Source organism: Dermochelys coriacea, chromosome 17 (genome assembly GCF_009764565.3).
Source record: "Dermochelys coriacea isolate rDerCor1 chromosome 17, rDerCor1.pri.v4, whole genome shotgun sequence".
Taxonomy (NCBI): domain Eukaryota; kingdom Metazoa; phylum Chordata; order Testudines; family Dermochelyidae; genus Dermochelys; species Dermochelys coriacea.
Genome location: NC_050084.1, coordinates 8,250,888 through 8,273,787, shown reverse-complemented (window position 1 = coordinate 8,273,787; position 22,900 = coordinate 8,250,888). Strand labels below are relative to the sequence as shown.

Sequence of the window (22,900 nt, the reverse complement as noted above, 5' to 3'; positions counted from 1 at the left end):
GTGGCATCCGGGTAGCCTGTGACTCTCCGCTCAGAAATGTGTGAAACTTACCTTTTGCTGGGCTTCTTCCTCAAGCGGAACTGTTCTCAGAGAAACATTCCATTTCACAAGCTCTAATGGCTTTCCTCTGTGCGGCTGCATTAATGAGCCCCAGGCCCGGCCTAATCAGAGGGAAGCCATGCAGGTAATTGCCTGAATTTTTAATTCAGGATTATGATAGGGGAATCAAAGTCACACTGCAGTTGCTGAGGCTGACTGCTGTTCCAGGCCATTGACTTTTGCAATTTTCTTTGGTTTTGCCCCCCTCCTCTCCTCGCTCGTCCATCCCTCCCTCTCATTCTCCGTGTCTCTCTATAAATGGCCTCGTGGAAACCCTGTCCGTTTCAGGGCCTCGGGCCACAGCCAAAGACTAAGGGACCTTCCTTCCCCCATCCCCCACCTCCTCCACACCCCAGCTGGTGACACAGTGCCTGGTGCACCTGGCTGGGTTCTGGGAGAGTGCCTCTGCCAACCCTCTCCACTGATCAAGTTCTCCCTGCAAAACGACTTGACGACAGCAGGAAATTTGTCCAAGAAAGTGGATCCTCCTTCCAATTTTTTTCTGGTTTCAGAGGCGCTCCCTGGGAGGGTGACTGCTGCCTCCACAGGAAAGGGAAGGGGCCAAATGACAGGGCTTTAGAGACCTCGTCACTTGGAAGGGTCACTAGCTGGATGAATGCAGTGACCTATAGCTTGTGGGCAACCCAGAGCAGGTCCATGTTCAGCAGCAGTAAAAGCAGCAGCTGAGGCTTTATGGAGGCAAAGTCCAGCTTGGTTATATCATCTACATCATCTATATCTATATAAACAGAGCTCTGCTGAGCCATCTCAAGGAGTGGGTGGGCGGGCACAGGGCCAGCCTTCTGCTGTCTGTCAGCTAGAGCTCCAGGATTCTCCTTCTGTTCAGCTTCATCCTGCTGCTCCCTTCCAGCCTGAACAATTCCCCTCCCTCTTCTAGTCAGACCTGCTGCGACCTTTGCTGATGTCAATGGAAGGCTTTCCACTGACTGCAAGGGAAGCTGGATCAGGTTCTGGGTGTTCCTGCCCTTTAGCTATAAGTAGACAGACACTCTAAGCAAGCACACAGGACATGTCTCTACTGCAGCGAGGGGTGAAGATGGCAACTGGTGCGGACAAACCTACGTTCTACCTAGCTCATTTAAAAATAGAAGAGAGGATGCCACAGCTCAGGCTGCATCGTACGTACCTGGCAGAGGGGGCTATCAGGCGGGTTCATGCAGCCCCAGCTAAAGCCTGCACCACAATGTCCTCACCTCTGTTTTTAGTTAGCTAGCTGGAGTGTGGCTAGCATGGGTGCTTCTACATGACCTGCCGTTCACACCCCTGGCTGCTGTGAAGATGGGGCAGGGTCTGTCTTTTCATCCTATGCGTCTACAGTGCTTGACATAATGGGGTCCTGATCCCCGGTTACCACAATGCGACTAATAATGTCCCCATCCAGTTGTTATTTGGGCAAGCAACATGTATTTTGAAGCCTTTAGTCTTAGGTCACTTCTCCCATCCAGTCCTGGAATCATTTGGTACCTGTTCCGTGAATTCCCGCCTGCTTGCCAACATCTTTCTGATATTAAATGTTTCTAAGGTGCTTCTCGCTATAGTATGGGGTGGAACTGAAAACAATAATTCCACTGGGGAGGGAAACAGGTTTCTCTGCCCTCCACCCTCTCAGGAGACGTCGACACTGCAGCTGGAAGGTGTAAATCCCCATTCGGGAGGATATACAATTGCTAGCTCTGCTCAGGCTAGTGCCTAAAATTAGCAATGTGGTGTTGGCCGCTACTTGAGTACTTTCCCACCTGACCCCTGGCTATGGATGCGAGTGGCTAGCCCAAGATGTTGCCATGGCCACATTGCTACCACTAGGCCCTAGCTTGAGCCGACTTAGCACCCCTACATCTAGCCAAGGTGGGAATTACACCTCCCAGCTGCTGTGTGTGAGATGCCTAGGATTGTACATGATCTTCTAGGTGCGGCTCCTATGATGGTGTTACAAGTAACTGCAGCTTGTAGCTTACACCCCTGCTAAGAGAGATGTCGATGGAAGTAGTTTTTTAAACCCCTCAAAAGAAACCCACCCAGGCTCTGTTATAGGACCCAAACCACGTGTGTTTGGAAGCTGTCTTTAATCTCCACCTGACACTGTACAGCAGGAACATGTGTGCGAAAAAGCCGCTTGGAAAGTCCCTTCACCACGCCAGTGGGACAAGGTGCGCTCTGCATTTTAAAAAGCTCTTCCAGGAATAACCTCATCTGCATTTAATTGCATCTCGCCTACAGTGTTTTTCTTTCATTGAGGGTGAATGTTGCTAGAACGCTGTTGTCTGCCCTCGCCCATTAGTCACTTCCTGCACCCAAAATAAAGACTGGCTCAGCAGGGCCAGTCCAGAATAGAGTGAGTGTCTTAGAACGCAGGGATGGGAGAGAAGGGTACCTGGAGGTAGGAGAGGCATTTCACAGCACGGTGGTGCGGGTAGGTGATATGCCCCAGGATAATGAGATCTCCTTCACTAAAAGCAATGAGATGCCATACTGTTGTACATACCCATCCACTTTGAGATTGGCTGCATTACAATGGGTTCCTACCAAAAGTCTTGTCTTGGCCAAGCATGCATTAAGCTTAGTGTAAAATGTGGCATGGATTACTGGAGGCAGTGTCTTCTCTGGACTAGCCAGAGGTCTAATGGGAAACTGGAAGGGGGAATCTCTCTAGGATTTCATATTTGCTAGTTCAGTCTACATTATTTTATTATTTGTATTGTGGTAGTGCCTAGGAACCCCAATCATGGACTAGGGCCACATTGTGGTAGGTGCTGTACAAACCCAGCACAAAGCCCCTGCCCCAAAGAGCCTACAATCTGAAGGTAGCACTCACAAGCTCTCCATTACAATGTCTGGAACCACTTACAGAGGCAGGAGTTCTTGGAGGGCGTGAGAAGTAGGGTACCTTTGTGATATTGAGCACATTGTAAAGCCGTCTGCGGTGACACAATATGATACTTTTTGTATTGTTTGCAAGAAAACAGAAACACCTGCAAATACTTGCAAAGCATACCTTTCCTTGCATTTCTCCTTAACAATTAACAGAAAGTCATCAGACAAATGAGTGCTCAATAGAGCAGAATGGCCTGGAAAAGTACATGTCCTGTGCAAGTAACTGGTCACTTCAGAAAGAGACTTAGGAAAGTCTATTGAAGATGCATCCTAATCTCTCGTTGTGTCCTAGTATCTCAGGGTTTTGGTAGAGTAGCTCTGTTCTGTCAGCAGCAGGGTCTCTTCTGAATGATCCTTTCAACCAAATGGAAACTAAGCCCTAAAAAATACAAAAGTAATTGGAGCACAAACATTCTGTGTTTGGTTCCCTAAAACTTCTCCTGGCAATGTCTTCTGAATAAACGTACAGCCATTCCAGAAGCACATGGTGAACGCGAGAGAATGCTATGTGAAGTTTTTGTAAGCAAGCTTCATGCCATGCAGAGGTCTCCTACTTTCCTTTCAAACTCAAAGTTTGGACTAAGTTTGCCAATAGGATCGTTAAGATTTAAGTCTTGGTCCATTCTCAAGTGATCCTGGGCTTATTTTGTGTTGGATTCATTGAAATTCATGGTTTTGTGAAAGTAGGTGAGATTCTGTGGGATTTTTGGGTCCTTCAAACCAAAAATTCAACTAGAGTTGGGAGGTACAATTGCACATGGATTTGAAACAACAAACCTTCAGAGTTTTATGAGTTTTTTGCGCACAAATTCCTATCCCATAGGCCACTGAAACTTTCCTCAGTACTAACAGCTTGCTTGCTTAAAGGTGACATGCTCTGGCTCATGATTCCTTGTTTGGGGTTTTGGTGGGCACTGCGTTATTTTTTGCTGTGATTCTTTTGGAGATAGCATTGTGGTGACACTTAAACCCAATGACCATCTGCAAGTGCAGGTTAATTTCTCAAATGTTGATTTCATTTGCATTCATTTCAAGGAACTTCCATCACTCTCACTGTTTTGATATTTATTGTGATCTAACTGAATCTGTTTTCACCTTGTAAGTGAAGCAGGAGGATAAGAAAAACCCAGGCTGGAATTTTGCAAAGGAACCATGAGTATAATAATTTGGAATGGGATTTTCAAAGTCACCTAAGGGATTTAGGTGCCACATCCTGATTCAATGGAAGTTGGGCATCTAACATCCTTGAGCTCTTTTGACAATCCCAGGCTTAATAAAAAAAATGACAGTAGCCTCTACAATATATACACCAATGGCCTAACATCTTTACAAATATAATCCGGTAACGAAAACTCCCTCTAGCCCCCTGCTATATTGACAACTATTCTTAAAGTAGAAGCCTCCTATTACAGAGGTCAGAGTAGGTATATAGATTGGAAAGGTCAGCACGGGCCTTAGATTTTTCTCCTCCTGAACTGTTGGTGTTTTCTCTGCACAAAGAATAACCACATGGCCCAGGTGGTACCCCTGTCTGGGTGAAAAGCTTTTCTCTCTGTGCAGAGACATTCACCTAGCAAAGTGAGGAACTTTGAGACTGGAGCAATCCAGATTCTAAAGCAACAGAGCCGGATTTGCCAAATTGTTGAAGAAAGGTTCGTTTGTGCCTATTCCATAGGTGGAACTGTCTGAGAACACTTTGTCTTGTCCCTTGTATTACACACTATGATGATTTTGTGCTAACTCAAGTTTTGAAGCAACGCAAGTAACGATCTCATGATATTGTAGTTGCTCAGACTGGATAAGTCTGCACAAAATAATTCTGGTCAGTTTGTATGACAAAAAGTCAGTCCTGAGAATACCAACTTTCATAGAAATTAGAGACGGTGGAGACTGAAATCACCTTGTCATGGCAATGTAGGGATTTCCAGATTGGATCAGACTCAAGATCCGTCAAATGCAACACCCTAACTCGGACAATGGCTGTCACCAGAAGCCTCAGAGGATGGTATAAGATCCCTGCAGTAGCAGATGTGAAATAATAGTTCTCATCCTGCTCTCTAATAGAGTTTGGCTTAAGGCTAGAAGCACAAGGTTTAATATCCCTTCCAAATTTTTTGTCGTCATAATTATGACAACTCAGGATATTCTTGTTAACTAGATAAATATCCAGTCTCCTTTGAATCTAAATTCTTGGCTTCAACTTCCTATGACAATGAGTTCCACAGTTTAATCACACATGTGAAAAAATATTTCCTTCTAAAATGTCCATTCTGCTGGCCACCATAGGCATGTCCTCTAATTTCTAATAACTTGTACTTCCTGAAGTTTTAGTTTAAACCTGCTTATCGCAATGATGACTTTCCTGTTGGGACCAGTTCCAAATGCCTGACTTAGGCAACACTCTGACTTTTATGTGAGACTTTTTATGTGAATGTGGAATTTAATTTGTTGACCCCAATCCCCGTCAACATGAAATGTAGCCAGATTTGTCTATAGAATCACATGTTGTTCCCAAACAATACATGTATTTTAAAAAAATCACTTTTCCCAGGTAATAGAAGAAAACAATTTGCAGCATGTCACCAGCCAAACCCATGTCATGTTTTAAATTATACCAAGTGTACCCAATCCTCCTCCTCTTTCCCTGATTATATGATGGTGTAACTCCACTAAGTGTATAAGCTATTTGTATTCTAACCGTGCTTAGAGGCCCCAATCATGGATCAGTACTCTGTTGTGCTAAGCACCGCGCACACATAAAGATGTAAATCGGGCCTTATATGATTAAAACATGCTGCATTATGACAAACACCCGGTACAGGAGTATTAAAGTCTTTGCAAAGGACAAGGAGTTGAAGCTGGATTATGAAGGTGTTTCTTTGCTTTGCTTTTGAGAAAGGAAAACTTCAAAGGGGCTATTTATCACTCGACACAGAGTCTCAGGCTATTTGCAAAGTGTGGGAGAAAAGCATTAATTATCTGAGTGACAATCTAATTCTGCTGCTGTGTGTCCCCTTTCCACAAGTCCTTCCTGTCCCCTAAAATGTGCGCAGAAACAAACTTTCACTGGCAACCCTGCTTTCTATAGGATTTTTAGGGCCAAACTGTCAGACAAACCTGAAGTGGCCTCCATATACAATCTCTTTGCTCCTGTAACTAACTTCTCTGGCTAGGTCGACTGAGTGAACTGGGCAGTTAGGTAACCGTTCTCACACATGTGCTCCCAGCTGCTTGTGTGTTTCTCCATTTCACAGGCTTCCAAGTGCGAAGGGCAGTATGGAAATTTGGCCCATAATATCCCAGCCTTCTATCACTTCTAACGCTATTATTTACTGTCTAAGGCAAGACTGTAAAGCTTTGAGTGGGAAGGATCTCTTCCATCAAACAGCCCACTAGCTCTGTCCAGCTGCCTTCCTAGCATTTGCTCCCTGTAATGCTGCTTTCATCCACATGCTCACTGAATGTAACCATGGGACGGTGGGTAACAGATGTATGATACACTTCTGTGTTTGGAAACTTCACTTGATTTTTAGCATTCTGAGGAGGAAATTATGATTTTCAGTGTGTCCTTCATCTTAAAGGAAAGACTCAAAGATCTTGCCAAGACAAGGGCTGGATCAACCTTTAGCTTTGAGTAAATCTTAGTATTCACCACTGCTAGTATCTGCCATCACAAGTAGGATTGCAAGTAGGCTTTTTCCAGCTCTGGTCTCTAGTGAGCCCGACTTCCATGTAGAAGGATGCATGGGAGCAGCAATGGGTCCTCGCTCCTTAAAGTCATAGAATCATAGAATCATAGAATATCAGGGTTGGAAGGGACCCCAGAAGGTCATCTAGTCCAACCCCCTGCTCAAAGCAGGACCAAGTCCCAGTTAAATCATCCCAGCCAGGGCTTTGTCAAGCCTGACCTTAAAAACCTCTAAGGAAGGAGATTCTACCACCTCCCTAGGTAACGCATTCCAGTGTTTCACCACCCTCTTAGTGAAAAAGTTTTTCCTAATATCCAATCTAAACCTCCCCCATTGCAACTTGAGACCATTACTCCTCGTTCTGTCATCTGCTACCATTGAGAACAGTCTAGAGCCATCCTCTTTGAAACCCCCTTTCAGGTAGTTGAAAGCAGCTATCAAATCCCCCCTCATTCTTCTCTTCTGCAGACTAAACAATCCCAGCTCCCTCAGCCTCTCCTCATAAGTCATGTGCTCTAGACCCCTAATCATTTTTGTTGCCCTTCGTTGTACTCTTTCCAATTTATCCACATCCTTCCTGTAGTGTGGGGCCCAAAACTGGACACAGTACTCCAGATGAGGCCTCACCAGTGTCGAATAGAGGGGAACGATCACGTCCCTCGATCTGCTCGCTATGCCCCTACTTATACAACCCAAAATGCCATTGGCCTTCTTGGCAACAAGGGCACACTGCTGACTCATATCCAGCTTCTCGTCCACTGTCACCCCTAGGTCCTTTTCCGCAGAACTGCTGCCGAGTCCATAGCAGAACTCCCATTGGCCTTTATGGGAGTAGGATTGGGGGCCTGATAGGCACAGCTGTAGAACTGGTGCTGTGTGTAGCTCTTCCTTCCATGATGTACCTACCCCATGATGTTCCTTCAGAGAATTTTTGAACCATCTACAGTCTGACTGAAATGTATTAAACCCAGTGTCCACATCCACTACAGACTGGCACTATTCAGTATGATAGGCTCTTGGCTCAGGTTTTTAAGAAGTGAGTCTCTTGGGAGGAGGTGTGTGGAAATGGGCTTGTTCACTGTCATGGCAGATCTGAACCAGTCTGTAATGGAGATTAGAGACCACCTTGGTTATAGTAGAATATAAAATCTCAATACTTAATTAAGACCCCAAGCTAAGGCCCTTATTCAGCAAAGCACTAAATCACATTCTTAAACATCTTGCTGAATTGGGCCTAAATGCTGGGCTATGCTTGTGAAGCAGGATATGAGAGATATGAGTACCACTAGTGTACCATTTGAAAATGAAACTACTTTTAATAATATTCTAAAGCCAGGAGGGACTATTACGATCATCTAGTCTGACCTCCTTCATAACACAGGCCATATAATTCTATCCCTTGTTTCTTGCATCAGGGCCATATCATGTGGTTGAGCGAGAACTTAATTGGGATGGGGGTAGGGGTAAGGCTTAGTTATTCTTAGAAATTCTGCTTGAGATTTGGACCTAGCAAATTTTTAACAGTTAGGACATTTTTTTTCTTTGTTTAAAAGTTCTCTGACACATCTTGCTTTATTGGTGCAGTATGTGGAAGGCTAAAATAGCATCAGAATCTTTTGATTGCTTGAGGATTTGTGTTCTACACCCATGACTTAAAAGGCACACTTTGAAAATGTTACACTGAGTATTAGAAGGGCTCAGATGGAGGTCTTCTCACTGCCGTCAACATGAAGCCAGTCGGTTGCCTAATATTAACCAACAAAGGAAATCTGATTCTACAGCACAACATTAAAGAAACACTGTCAGGCACATTCATCCCAAAACTCAGATTTAAAAACAAACAAAACAAAACAAAATTTTTTTGTTTTTTTTAAAAAGTCATTAGGTATTTTTTAAATTATTTTTTGTTTCTCTCTGCCATCAAAACGCTGCAGAATTATGCTGTGCAGTTTGCAACAACTCAAAGCTGAAACTGATCATTTTAGTTTCACAGTCATCAAACTGTTTACTTTTTGCAAGCCAAACAGCATCAATGGTGAAAAGTAAATTTGGGCTTGTCCATATAGGTATATTTATACTGATATAGAAATGGCAGTAAATTATATTGCTATAGTTATACTGGTATAATGCCCCATGGGGCCGCTCTTATTGGAAAGAACAGTGGCTTTTTTTTTTTTTTTTTTTTTCTTTTTAGCTTGTGTCACTTGCAAAGCAAAGTAAACTGCAAAAGACCACTGGTATTCCAAGTAAGAGTGTCCACACAGGGCCTTATATCAATATAACTATAGTGAGGTAGTAACAGCAATAAATTTCTCCTTGTAGACAGGACCAGACATACAAAAAAATTCTAACCTGGTATTTGTAACCCTGGTAAGGATTTTTTTAAAATAACTTTAAGCTGGCAGCTTAATCTTTCACTGCAGTAAATTATGTCCAAGCACACAACAGAACTTTTAGCATACAGCAGCAGAGTCCACAAGATGAGAGCATAAACTTTCGTGAGCTACAGCTCACTTCATCGGATGTAGCTCACGAAAGCTTATGCTCTAATAAATTTGTTAGTCTCTAAGGTGCCACAAGTACTCCTTTTCTTTTTGCGAATACAGACTAACACGGCTGCTACTCTGAAACCTGTCACAAGATGAGAGTGCACAATGGGCTAGTCGTATACAATGGGCTGGTTGTGCACAGTAGATGTACACCCCAGCTGGCTGAGCACGAAGTCACCGTGTGGCCAAGCCCTCAGTAGAACATTTGACTGAAAGGGCTGTCCTTAATCAGTTTGCTGGAAGGGGAAGAACACAGCATTGGCCATAGCGTTATTTGTGGTGATCCAGTTTTTAACCAAGTTATGCATCATGCAAAGATTTGAATATAGTAAGTCATATTCAGTTCTCATCTGCATCTATGGAAGTTCGATGATGTTAATGAAATTGCACTGCTGTAACAAAGGAGACTGGGCTACATTTCTTTTCAAAGGGGGTCTCCAGGAAGACTCCACTGGTAAGTTGATAACTTTGTGCGTGAAGTGGCTGTGCACACGCTCTTCCATGCTTGTTTGCCATTGGAAATGATCAATGTACAAAGCAAAAAAGCCATTGGTGCTGGATCTGTGTGGGCAGATGGGTTTTTGTGTGTAAACTGTGCACAAAAATCCATGCATAAAAATAATGTGTGTGCACCATGTTGCATCCACACAGAAGCCACACTTTGAAACCTACCCCAGTGTGTGTATATGTAGGTATACATTGCCCTCTCTTACCGAGGATTGTTATTCCTAATGCAGAATTTCCCCTTCCTCTCATCATGTGCCAGAAAGAGCAGGATGCTGAAAGGGGAGAGTGCCCTCGACTTTCATTGACTTCAGGGATGGTTGAGGGTGTTGAGTACCTTTTCAGAATTAAAATTTTCACCCCCAAGCAAGGGCAGTGTGTCCATTTATCCCTCCCCCAAAGCAAAATTCCTACAGCTGCTGCTGCTCCTTGATTCATAAAAGCGCTATTTGTTTCATAGTCCCCCTAGGTTGTCACCACCTCTAACACCTCTACATTTGCCACACTTGTGACTGTAAATATTAGGATTAGAACTTCCCTAATGCATATGTACACCACTCCCTCCATTACCTGTTGACTGAGCCTAGAGCAAAATGGTCTGATCCTTTCATGTCTGATCCTTTCTCAAACCACAGCTTCCCTTCGTCTGAGCGCTGGGATCAAACACGGGTCATATTTAATAAAGGTGGAGATGGGAGAGGGCTTCAAAACATGACGGCACTCCGTGCAGCTGAGGTGGGGAAGGAGAGAATGCAAAAATCTGTGGGGGGTGGGCGGGATGACTCAGTGGGCTTTAATGGCCTTGTTTGTGGAGAAATCTCTCGCCCAGTGGTCGAATGGTCAGAGTGTGACGTGTTGGCATGCACTGAGGTGTTTAATGAAATTGCAAAAATAGACCCTTGTAAAAAATTTGTAAGCATCTCCACTCAAAACATCACCCCTGGAGCTGGGTGACTGGAACGGGGTTGTTGTGGGCTCCTAAGGGCTCTGTTGTTGAGTCCAAGGTAAGGTTTACCCTGGCAGAAATGGCATCCCCAGCCTCGTGGGGGAGCAGCTTTGAGTCAGCTGCTGCCTGACCCTGAGTTTCAAAAGCCAGGAAGTTCATTCCAGCCTCCGAAATGACTCATCATGACCTAACCAGTGCCGGCAAGAAAGGAATGAGATCCCAGTGTGCTCTTGGAGAGTAAGTACAGAACTACACCTCAGTGGGTCCCAGCATCCTCTAGCTCCACAATGTCTCCTTCTGTGTGCTCAGTGAGTGTGGTCATCCTCACCAACCCGAAACAGAGCTGATTTTCTGTGTGCCAGACTTACTAGAATGATACTTATCTTAAGTGCAAGGTTCCCCGTGCTACCCCCTTGCCAATCTGCTTTCAGTTGTGATCTGGAGGGACCACATCTAAACTTATTGCAGTAGAACCCCTATCTTATTAACTGAGGATTTTCAGTTAGAGATCAGGTGTGGCTGGGAGGCCATCAATATTCAACAGTAGCACCTTAAGGGAAGGACCAACATTTATAGCACCTCCTTGTTCTTGTCTAGGGCTGTTCAAGGTGCTGCTGCACCGCCTGGCTTAGAGTGGTTTCCATCAAATACAGAATTTACAGTTTGGCTCAATGACTCTCAGCACCCCCACTATAGTGTTCCAGCACCCCTGGTATAGGGCCACAGTAACCATGATCCAATAGATTTGTTTCACTGGTTCCAGCTTTGGTTTCCTCCCAAGGGGTAATCACAGGGTATACAACAAGAATGTAGCCTCATTGTACCCAATGTGCAAACACTGTAGTTCAGGGCTCACTCTCTGCTTCTCAGTTGGCGAATATTGTGCTCCTGTGTAGTTAAACTCTGCCCATGCTAAACTAGTAAACACATCGCTTAATCATACCATGAGAATTATCACAGGCACACTGAAGCCAACAAAACTTTTCTGGATACCAGTCCTAGCCAATATTCCTCCACCTAACATCTGGCGTCTGGATGCAGCCAACAAACTGTTCGTTAAGGTATAGTAAATGCCACACTTGCCAGTGTTGAGGGATCTATGGGACGCACCCTGCCAATGACTGCATAGCAGAAATCTTATCTGGACAGGGCTGCACCTTCTCCATCCAGCTGATGATATCTGCTGTTCAGACAGAACAGGAGAGAGCCACAATCAGGAACTCCTACATCATCACCAAGCTGTATGATGGGCTCCCATTCCACCTCTGAAGCCAGCTTAACAGGTCCACGTGTGGCGTCATCTGCTGTGCCAAGACCGACCGTGCCTGGGGCATCTAGGACAGCCCACTGTGCACCTGTAGTGTTGTGGAGCATGTGCCATGCATGCTGGATGGTTGCGGTTTCTACGTTGGGCTCCCCGGAGGTCCTCTCAAGCTGAACGCTGCTGACTCAGAAAGCATTGACTGGCTCAAAACCATTTAGCTGTTTGGGAAGTTGTTTTTTCTAACCTTGCTTTGCTTATCTTGCCCACATGGAAATCAATATAAGGGATTGAGGGGTTCATAAAACTGAAAAGTTCATAAAATTGATCCTCTCCAAATGGTGCAAAAGTTGCAGTATGATGTACTGCATTGCTTTTCCCTTGTCCTTCAAACCACCACAAACTGACTTCTGCTGCCCTAGAAGGCATTGGAATGGGAAGGGAAGTCTAGTCTTCATTGACATCACTTCTTTTATGTGATTTTTCTTTTTCTCCCCACCCCCATCAGGGAAAAATGGTTTGCATAACTGGTCATTTGTAAGACTGGTGTTCATACAGTCAAGGTTCTCCTGTATGGCCCCAAAAACTCAGAAGTTACCAAGAAGAGCATGAGCACTGGGCTGCTTCTACTGGGTAGGATGGAATTGCTTCTCTGCTTGAGTAAATGCTGTGGTCAGATTCCCTAAGGCTTCTTCCACTGGTAATGGAGATTCAGCATATGACCATCAAAGTTAATGAGCTATGAGATGGGGTGGCTGCTAGCAGTGATAAGCCCGGGTAAGTCAGGAGTGATTAGAATGCACCTCTTAAAAGTAAATGGTATAGGTTCAGGGTGGGGAAGGTGGGGCTTCATGAAAGAGGTAACAAGTGTGGATTCCTTGTTTCTCTGATATCAACATTTGCGATGCCCTGGACAGAGGTTCTGAGAGGCCCAAGCCTGAAGGGTGCAGAATGTCCTGTGCACCTATGGAGGGCACTCAACAAAACTCTTCATAAGGAAGGGTCCCTTTTGAAAGACCTCTTTCTCCTGGGGGTTTCTTTGTGTTCATGTTCATCTCTTAACATGGGGCTGATGAGCCCCAGTTATATTGTCTCCTCCACAAAGTCGCTATCCAGCCTGGCTGGCAGGGTTGGATGGGGATCTCCATGCAGCTCTTTGATGGGCCTGCCAGAAGTGGTGAGGCCTGCCCAACTGGGACCTAAGGACTTGTCTGCATGGGGAAATTTCTGAGTATTGTTATGGTGGAATAATTTATTCTGGAATAAAAGTGATTTTATTCTGAAATAGAGTGTCCCCAGGGCCTTTACGTCACTAATATCCATGTAGTGGTAGAACTATCATTATTCCACTATAGCTATATGGGGAAATTTCCCCGTGCAGACAAACCTGCCGTTTGTGCTCAAGCCATTGGAAGTAGCCAAGCACAATGGCACAAATTCTGACAAACCGACCGCAATGCATGTTTGAAATTTAAATTGGGATTTAGGAGTGCCAGTGAGAGGTGCCAGCCCTGAAGCCTGAAATCCTCCACCCACAGGACAGGCATAGCCTGGCAGCAGCAGAGCAAGCTGCCTGCTGTCCTGGCGGGATGGCCTCTAGGAGATGTCTTCCAGTCATTCATTCCAGTTTCTGTACTGAGCCTATCTACGAGGGGCCCAACTAGTGAGTATCATGTTGTGTATTGTGGGGGACATGGGCACTTGTGAACTTGAGTTCCTAGTCGACTTAATATAAGTTGCTAAATAGCCATGGGAAGAGGACAGCTTTCAGTTACTGGAGCTGGATTTGAACCAGTGCCTTAGAAATGAATACCTCTGTATTCCATTTCCAGTAACAGTATCCTCTTATTTAAAGTCCCTAGTGCAAAAGATGGCTGTTGTTTCACAAGTGCTGTCTCTATCTTCCCTTCCTGCAGCACTGCTAAAATAGCCACGCTCCTCTTGCCTCCTTCAGGAGAGAATTCCTGAGGCTGGCACTTCTGGGAAACTGCATTCCTCAGCCCTCTGAAGAGCCCATCAGCTTTTCCAAAACATAATGACCATGATCTTCTGCCGAGAAGAATTAATGAGGTGTGCAGGACAACGATGGGAAAAGGCCAATCGCAATATCACTCCTGACACCACGGCTAAGCGAGGGGCAGAGAGGGGGGAAAATAGCAATAGGGTATGAGAGATGGACCAGAAAACAATATCCATTTAATTAGTTGGATGGCTCAAAATGTGTGGAAACAGGCCAAGGTCCAGGTTACTGACTGTGACAGAACATTATTGTAATGCAATGCCATGAAACCTGTCCAAAGGCCAAGTCGAAGCTCACCAGTTCTTTCTTTCAAATGGCCGCCTCTTTAAAACAGTGCTCCTCTCTAGCCATTTTATAATACTTACTGAGTCCAAGCAGCGTCGGGTTCTGTCTGCATTCTGTTCCCCAGTACAAATGGAACACTTGCAAGAAAGCTCTCATTTTTGCTTTGTCCAGGTTTACAGAATCCTTCCAATGATACACCGAAGGGATAAGTCCAGCCATACAAAAAATGTCCTGGACAACTTACCAACTCATACAGCAAACTTATTTGCCCACCTTTTACCATGATGACTATTATTTCATAGTGCCTAGAAATATACTAGGTACAGCACAGAAGATGTGTAATCAGACACTGTCCCAGCCCCAAGGAACTTTACAATTTAGACCTTAAGTGTGAGGACACATCAGAGTAGAGAGGATGTGGGGAGGGATAGAGCTGCATGATCACATCGTTACTTAGGTTAATTGACTGGATATGTGTATATCTTGCTGGATCTATTCAGTGTTTAAACCTAGCTCTTACATTGTCTTTGAACAGTAGAGCTCAAAGTACTTGACCAAGGAGGCCAGTATTATTATCTCCATTTTACAGGAATGGAAGTTGAGGTACAGAGCGGTAATGTGACTTGTCCCAGGTCATACAGCAGGCCACTGGCAGAGCTGGGGGTGTGGGGAACAGGTCTCCTCAGTCCCAGGCCAGTGCCTAATTCACTAGACCCTCTGCCTCCAAGTAGAAACAATAAAGATCTGAGAGAGAAAATCTTTCTAACTCCACAATGTTAGACACCCCGGCAGAAATGAGTTTTCAGAAGGGATTTCAAGGCCTGATCCAGCAGGGTGATGAGCACCTCTCAGGATCAGGCTTGAAGGATCTTATCCAAAGCCCAGTGAACTCAGTGGGAGTCTTTTCATCAACTGCAATGGCTTTGGTGATGGTGGTTGGTCTGCAGTAGGGATGGTATTCCATGGTGCTGGGAAAACTTAAGGCTTGGTTTACTTGCCCACCAAAAACACATCAGTAAATAAGATCCCTCCCTGGGTGAGTAGTATAGTTGGTAAGGTTGGCTTAGTCCAAATGTTTTAATGTGTATATACTGTAAGGTGTTTGGTGGCTGCAGAGTAATACTCCCCATTGGCACAATCCATAGCTATGGTCAAAGGCATGTTTGTGGATTCAGGGAGGATGAGTAACGAGCATGGCCAATGGGTGGTTGACTATGTGGATCCACAGGCCAATACTCCCATGTGATCGTAGGAGCCCTACAAGCATAGATGATGCTACAGCCTGGCTTTGCAGAGATCACGATCCACTCTTGTGTGTCCTCATTTTTATTTGAACTCATGAGTTATCCTTTCAATAATCAGGAGGCTCACCCCCACTGCCTAACCTCTTGCCCGTTCTGAATGGAAGAGCTCTTCTTTCCACAGCTGTTCTTTCGAGTGGACTGGTTGTGGGAAGATGGCAGCAGAGTAGTCAAAGCTGTGGGTCAGTTGCTGAAGAAGTGTTAATTCTGGGCTGTTTTGTGGCAAACGTACATCCTTGATACTGCTGTTGCTCTTACCTAAAAGAGCATCAGTGAAGCATCGCACAAAGGATGAGCAAATCAAAGAGAAATCATCCAGAATGCAAGCCTTCAAGCTGTGCATCTTTTGCACATTATTAAACACATGCCCCCCTAAAGATCATGTGTATGGCAGGGGATGTACTAATACAGCTACAGCTCAGTCCACTCTAAAGAACAGCAGTGAAGAGATCTCTTCCATTCAGTAGATGACATGCCACCATGAACATTCACTGGAGCATGAAAACCCTTCTACATTTTCTCATTCGATAGAATAAACATTTATTTCGATTGCAAATTTTGGGGGGCAAGGTCATGTGTTTGTACAGCACCTTGCACAATGGGGACCTGATCCATGAGGGGGCTTCTAGGCTCTATGGCAATATATACAATGATAATTAAAATCTAACAGGCAAAATTGTCCTCTTGCAGCTTCACTGCAGATCTCTGATCCACGTGATTCCTTCCGCCATTGTCTGCGCACGTGCCCTAAAAATTTGCTTTCAGAGTTCATGCTAGGAATGTTCATGGGAAGTGAACATGAATGTGGCCAAAGCCCATTCTCTCCAAGGTTCAGCGGAATATCAATGGGAAATTTTTCTGCATTTACCCAGATCTTCTTTAACTGCTTTTTCATGCCCCCTTAATGGCCACAGTGGAGCATTTAATAGCCATAGCAAGTAGTGTAGGCTGTAACGTTGCAGGTGCTATTCCTGTTCTGCGCAAATGAGAAAGAGTTGAATGCAACGCTCACCCCAAATGAAATACCCTTTTCATGAGGGTTTGGCACTTCTGGCTTTCCAGAGGTGTCATATTTGGTGCAGGCCTAAGATAATTAAGGGTGTTTTTGTTTTTTCTTTTAGATACTCTTATCACTTAGCCTTTCTTTACAGCACAGCAGACACTTGTCAGACAATGCGCTTTCCTCTAACACTCCGATCATATGCTTTTCTACTAATACACATTCTTAAGTCCCTTGATTCGCTCCTAAATTCTCTCCCCTCCTCTATTGGTCTCTCTGCCTGCAAAGAGTAGTGGGGATTTACAAGTGAAATGTTCATGAGCAGGTCTGTCAAATGAATAAGGGAGGGAGTGACCTCTATAGAGACTGGGCCAATAAGAAGTAAATTTTAAGTTACATGGTCCTTTCACTCCTGAAGCCCTTTTCTGTATGTAGGGCATGATCCTGCAGCCCTACTTTCATGAGCATATGGGTTGGTCTGCACACAGAAATGAAATTGACTTAATTAAATCAATTTCCAAATCAATTTAGTTAAATAGATTCATAGATAAGGCCATTGTTGCAATGGGAGCTCATGTTCAGCTGATTGTCTGTCTGCCTGCCTGCCATGTCCCCAAGTCTGAGTTAACTGCTCCCTGTCCTGTAAGTGTGACCTATGTTCTTTGTTCATAGATGTGATTTTTTTTTAAAAAATGTCGATAACCATATTAATATGTATATTGTTTGTTTGCACCCAGCTTACCAAATGGTCCAGATCGCTGTTTCAGTGACCTGGCCTCTTCTTTATTTACTACTCCCTGACTTTGTGTCATCTGGAAACTTTATCACTAACGATATTTTGTTTTCTTCCAGGTCCTTGATTAAAAATGTTAAACAGTATAGGGCCAAGAACCAATCCTGATGAGACCCCACTGAAAAAGCACCTGCCCAGTGATGATTCCCTATTTACAATTACATTTTTGAGACCCATCAGTTAGCTATTTAATGTGTAATTTTTGTATTCTAGTTTTTTAATCAGAATATTGTGTGGTACCAAATCCAATAGCTTGCAGAAGGCTGTGTGTTACATCCACACTATTATCTTTGTCAACCAAACTAGTAATCTGTTTAAAAAAAAAAAAAGTTGATTTGACAGGTCAAAGAGGAATCTAGATGCTCTTGAAAATCCCATGAGGTTCCTATCTGCATCTTTAAGCGCCTAAATACCTTTTAAAAATCTGACCTCTGGTCTTGTGTTTATTGGGAAAATTCTGAACCCCCACTCCTCTGAAAATCAGACCTCTCTTTTAAGGTGTCTCAAGGCAGCGGGGGCAGGGAATCAAAACTGAGGAACCTAAAAGCAACATTTGCCCTGCTGTGCTGTAGACCATAGTCTCTCTTCAGTCTGACTGGAGTGTGTGCATCCCTTTATTGATTTGTGTGTGTGTGTTTAAAATGACCTTGATTTTTCTTTTTTGTTTGCTTTGATTTTTGGGGGGGGAGCAAGATAGAGTGGGGGTTGGTTTTTTGGGGGGTGGGGTTTTTTTTTTTTTTGTCTTGTTAGTTGGGTGAAAGAGTGTGCCAGTACATAGCACTGGAGCCTCTCTTGAGTAATTGATCTGTTACCAAAGCTGAAGCGTTTCCCCTCACCCAAGCGATTTAGGGTCAGAATTTTCAGAAAGGCTTAGTACTCACATCTGGGGCCAGATTTTCCAAAGTGCTCAACCCCCCCAGCGCCTCCTGTTGTGACATTTAACAGCCCAGGTTTTGCCCCCATTGTGCTAAGCACTAGTGAAAATCTACTCTCTTATTCTAGTGTCTGAATAGGAGCTGAGTTCTTATGAAAATCTGGCCTCAATTGTGACTGAGCCCTTCTGAAAATTCTGGCCTTCAAGGGCCAGTGCTTTAGTTGAGTTTAGAGTGTTCTGTAGCTAGAGGCATTCCTCCCATCTCCATAGTACACAGGGTCCCTGCGTTGGGGTGTCACTTGCTATCCACATCCACTTTCTGTCCTCTAAGCGAGGTTTTGAAGCATAAAATCTGATGGTGGAGCCGGCTCTGACACTTGGCTTGTAAAACCTGGGTCTATTCCCAATGTCCTAGTGCTACTTGGTAGGGAATAGCCTGGATTTTGTATTTTCTAACCCTGCTCCTGGTTTCTACACCGAGAGGGAAAAGGAAGGGAAATAGATCTCCTCACCTCATTATGGACAGAGATGATTTCATTTGAAATTGACATATCTCTACTCCAATCCACCAAGTACTTCCGTAACGGGGTCCCAGGGTTAGGATTGTGTGGGGTGGAAATTCCTGAGGAGCACAAACCCCAGAGAACAGCTCACCAGCCCAGCAGAAGGGAGGGATGGTATTCTGAATGGATCTTTTACAATCTAATTACAATCTAATTACAATTACAATTTTCTTGAACTTGGACTTCTCTGGCCCTGGTGCAGCAGTGGGAAGAGAACATTAGCATTAAGAAATGGGGGAGGGATTGCCAGTGAAACGAAACCAATCCCCCTTTGGAAAAAGCACTGGGAAAGCCAGGCTAAAAGGCACTGGATGCAAAGAGCAGCAGAAATTGGTTTTACTGGGGGGTTTGGGGGGGGGAGGAGATGCTCAGATAATGCCAGAGGAGCTGCAGCCATTGAGTAAGGGATGTAGTTTTAAGGCAAGTGGTTTGGGGTTTTTTTGTTTTGCTTTGTGTTTTTGTTTTTTTCCAGTGAAGTGGTTTGCCTCTGCAGTGCTGGGATCCCACAGTCCAAAGCACACCCTGCTTCCTGTTTTTGAGTAGCTACCCACTGGAAAACAAGGAAGAATAAAGAGTCAAACAACTGGCGATCCGTTTCAAAACTTGTTTATTGAGATCCTATTTCACCAGGGCAAATAGCGCGGGGTTATTTATCATTTTAAGACTCCTTTGGTTGGGGTAAACTCTGAGGCATTCGGTCCACTGGCTCGCTGGGGTATTGTATGCGTAGATCATGCCACAAAACTTAAAATAATACAGGGCGACCAACCATTTGAAAACCAGCGCCCAGTCTAATCGATAGCTAAGGGAAAGGGATCGGTGTGTAATTATGCCGCTTAGAATCCGAGCCTTTCAATTCATCAGCAAACTAGGTAGGGAGCAGACCAGGCTTCAGGAGGGCCCAAAGATGGTAAAATAGAGACGGGAACACGTTGCCATGTTAGGTATAAACGGATCTCGGGCAGGTGGGAAAAGGGCAGGCGTGTTTTATTCATGAAATGTCGCCAGGATCGCCTCTGCCTATTTCATAACTGTGCAATCCCAGAAGAAATCAAGGGAACGTGCGACTTGGGCCAGGAGGCCCCGCTAGACCCCACTGGGGGAGACTAGATCTCCTGGGGGGGGGGGTTGTTTTAACAAACCTTTTGAACTTGCTTGTTGCTCGGCTAACTACTCCCCTCGGCTAACTACTCCTGCTTCAGGAGATCACAGCCCAGTGATCTGTGTGAACGCTGCAGTTTCCACTTAGAACAGCGGCTAGGACCGGATGAATTAGTTGGGTTCCTATTTTAGTAGCTTAAGCCCAGTGTTTTCTCCCAAACCCCTCTGCCACTGGAAAGAAAAGATTTAGCTCCCCACCACCACCACCTTTCTCCTCCCTGCTTAACGAACGCGATGAGCGGCGCCCAGTGCAGTTGTATTTGTGCTGAAGGAGGACTGGTAAACAGGACTGCAGGCAACACAAACCAAATTGTCTTTGTGGATTTAAAACTTCAGTGGATTCTCTAACTTTTTTCCCTCCCCCCACAGGCTCGAACAATTTTTTTTGTTAAGAACTCGTTTGCATCCGGGAGTCCAGAATAAACCGAATTCCCAGTTTGAGTCACTTTCCATTCCCTCCTTCGATTGTTTCCTATTTCGTATTATTTAATCCTTTCCCGAGATCGCTTTAAAAAATAACCCGAACCGAGTAAATTTTATAAATCCCTGGAGGGACCGAGGGGAAAAAAGGGAAATGCAAATCTCTTTACCTGGGACGGGAGACAAAACTAAACTGAGTTTCCGACCCCCGCCATGAACTGTCGTGAAACAAGAAATCTTAATTCGTTTCAAGCGCAATACATTTAAAATCATAGCTCGAAGCGTTGATTTTTGTTTTTAAAATAGCAGTTGGTTAATGCCGGGGGGGGGGAAAGCATTTTCTTTACCAGCATTTCTGAGTTCAAAATATTTCCTGCGTTGAAATGCAAGAAAACACGGATTAAAATAAATACAGGGTTTTTTTTTTAAATTTCTAAGTTAGATTTAAAAAAAAACAATTTAAACACTAGTTTGCGTTAATTGTTTTATTTTCATACCATCAACCATGCTTTTAAAATGTCGGTCTTTTCCCTATTTCAAAATTCTTTTGCAGATGCAAACCTACAAAGGAATGCTCTCCAGATATTTTAGAAAATGTACGTTTTTTATATACAAACCGATTTCTTTGTTTGAGAAACACACAACCTCAGACAAACATCCGATGGTTAGACAGACGGCTACCACTGGACTTATCCTGTATTTTTTCTCCCCTCTCGGCTACAGCAACAATACTCGTAATAATCCCTGTGACTAAACTCTGCGCAGGTGAAGACCCTATACACTAATATAAACCACTCGCTTTGGTTTTTTCTCTTCCTCTGGTTTTTAAAGTTCTTGCTTCTAACCACTACATTTGATTCCTCTCCCAGTATCCCCATGAAAGGACGTGAGAAGGGAAAGTCCTGCTTTGCAAAATGAGACAGTGGGTTTGGTCTGCTTGCGCTTTTTCTTTTTAATGCAAACGCTTCGATGTTGTTTCTGTTAACAAGCTCCGACCCTCCCTCAGACACCAAATCCACATGAAAATACCAATGAAACCGAAAAGCCAAATGCAATCTTCCTCCTTGATTTTAATTGGTATATTTTGCAGACTCCCTTTTATCTGGGTTTCTTTCACAATCTGACCTGCCACCCCGCACCACGCCACCACCCTCCCATCTCACCTTTCCTGGGGCAGGTAAAAAGCTCAGTTGAGAGGCTTTGGGTTGTTTTAAAGGGCTTTGAGTTGTTTTGCTCGACTTTACCTAATTCCTCCTCCTGGCCTCCCAAGCCCCAGCGCTGCTGGAGAAGCCTGGAGCTGGTGCACTTGGGGCTGGCTGCCTCCTTGCCCAACAAGTCCAAAGTTCAGCTAAAGTTTGGCTGATAAAAAACAGAACCAATCAAAAGGTTTCGGCCACCCCTATAAACACAACGAACTCCGTCAAACCCAGCCCCAGAGCAGCAGCTCCTCTTTTCTCCCCCCCCCCCACAAACCCTTTACCCACTAGCCCCCTTTCCATTTGCATCCTGCAGGAATGACTCTCCCTTCCCACTGATTTGCATATCTTATATTGCCTAATGGAGGGGATCATGGCAAGGTAGAGGTCTGCAGAGCCCTCTCAAAGGAGATTCACCAGGGCACGGAGGAGGAGCAGGTGTTTGGGGCTCACGGGGGGAATCCGAAACTTTGGGGTGTTTTTAACCTACCTTCCCTCCCCCCCACCCCACCCCTACCCTACCCCCCCTCCCCTTCTCTCTCTCTCTCCCCTCCTGGTAAAATGGTGTCCAAGCTCAGCTCTCTGCAGCAGGAACTTCTGAGCGCTCTTCTCAGCTCCGGAGCCACCAAGGAGACGTTGATCCAAGCCCTGGACGACATGGTGCCCACCACCAGCTTCGGGGTGAAGCTGGAGAACCTGCCCCTGTCCCCAGGCAGCGGGACGGAGGCGGACAGCAAGCCGGTCTTCCACACCCTCACCAACGGCCACAGCAAGGGCAAGCTGTCCGGGGACGAGGGCTCCGAGGACGGGGACGACTTCGACACCCCGCAGATCCTCCGGGAGTTGCAGGCGCTCAACACGGAGGAGGCCGTGGAGCAAAGAGCGGAGGTGGATCGGATGATCAGGTACAAACGGGGCTCCTTCTTCTCCCCCCCACCCCCCCACCCCATATGCCTGCTGCCAGAGGCCCAGGTGGGATGTAGTCCCCTTGCATTTCTGCCCCCTCCCCGGACTCTTAAACCCAGGTCACTCCAGCCCCTGGGAACCTGCCCTTCATGGTTCCCCCCCACGCAGGTGACTAGGGAATCGATTTCTCACCGCGTCTAAATGCAGCAGGAGACCCCGCGGCTGTCAGGTCACTTTCTGCCCTCCCCGCCCCGCGCTCCCGGCGTGCTGAGCCCAGGGCTCGGGCCCAGAGCGGGCACGTGTAAACAAGTAAATCGGAGTGGGGCTTTTTTTGTTTGGTTGGTTTTTAATGCTGAATTCCGTGAGGTTTTGCTCCTTTGAACTCCACCTTGTCCGAGCGGCTGTCGGCGCCCAACCGCGGTTGCTGGGCCCCTCAAACTA

At 45.2% G+C, this 22,900-nt stretch overlaps 1 protein-coding gene across 4 annotated transcripts in view; it reads left to right on the top strand.

The window, feature by feature from the left end:
- The first annotated feature begins 20,817 nt into the window (after nucleotides 1-20,817).
- HNF1B (HNF1 homeobox B) overlaps nucleotides 20,818-22,900 on the top strand; it is a 61,986-nt gene continuing 59,903 nt past the window's right edge. For 2 of the 4 annotated variants that reach the window (XM_038375720.2, XM_038375717.2), the window contains exon 1: nucleotides 20,819-22,458. In XM_038375720.2, the coding sequence (XP_038231648.1) occupies nucleotides 22,115-22,458 (344 nt within the window). In that variant the 5' untranslated portion in view covers nucleotides 20,819-22,114. Of the gene's footprint in view, nucleotides 22,459-22,900 lie in introns of all 4 variants that reach the window. The other 2 variants (XM_043499265.1, XM_038375718.2) reach the window with 2 other exon arrangements.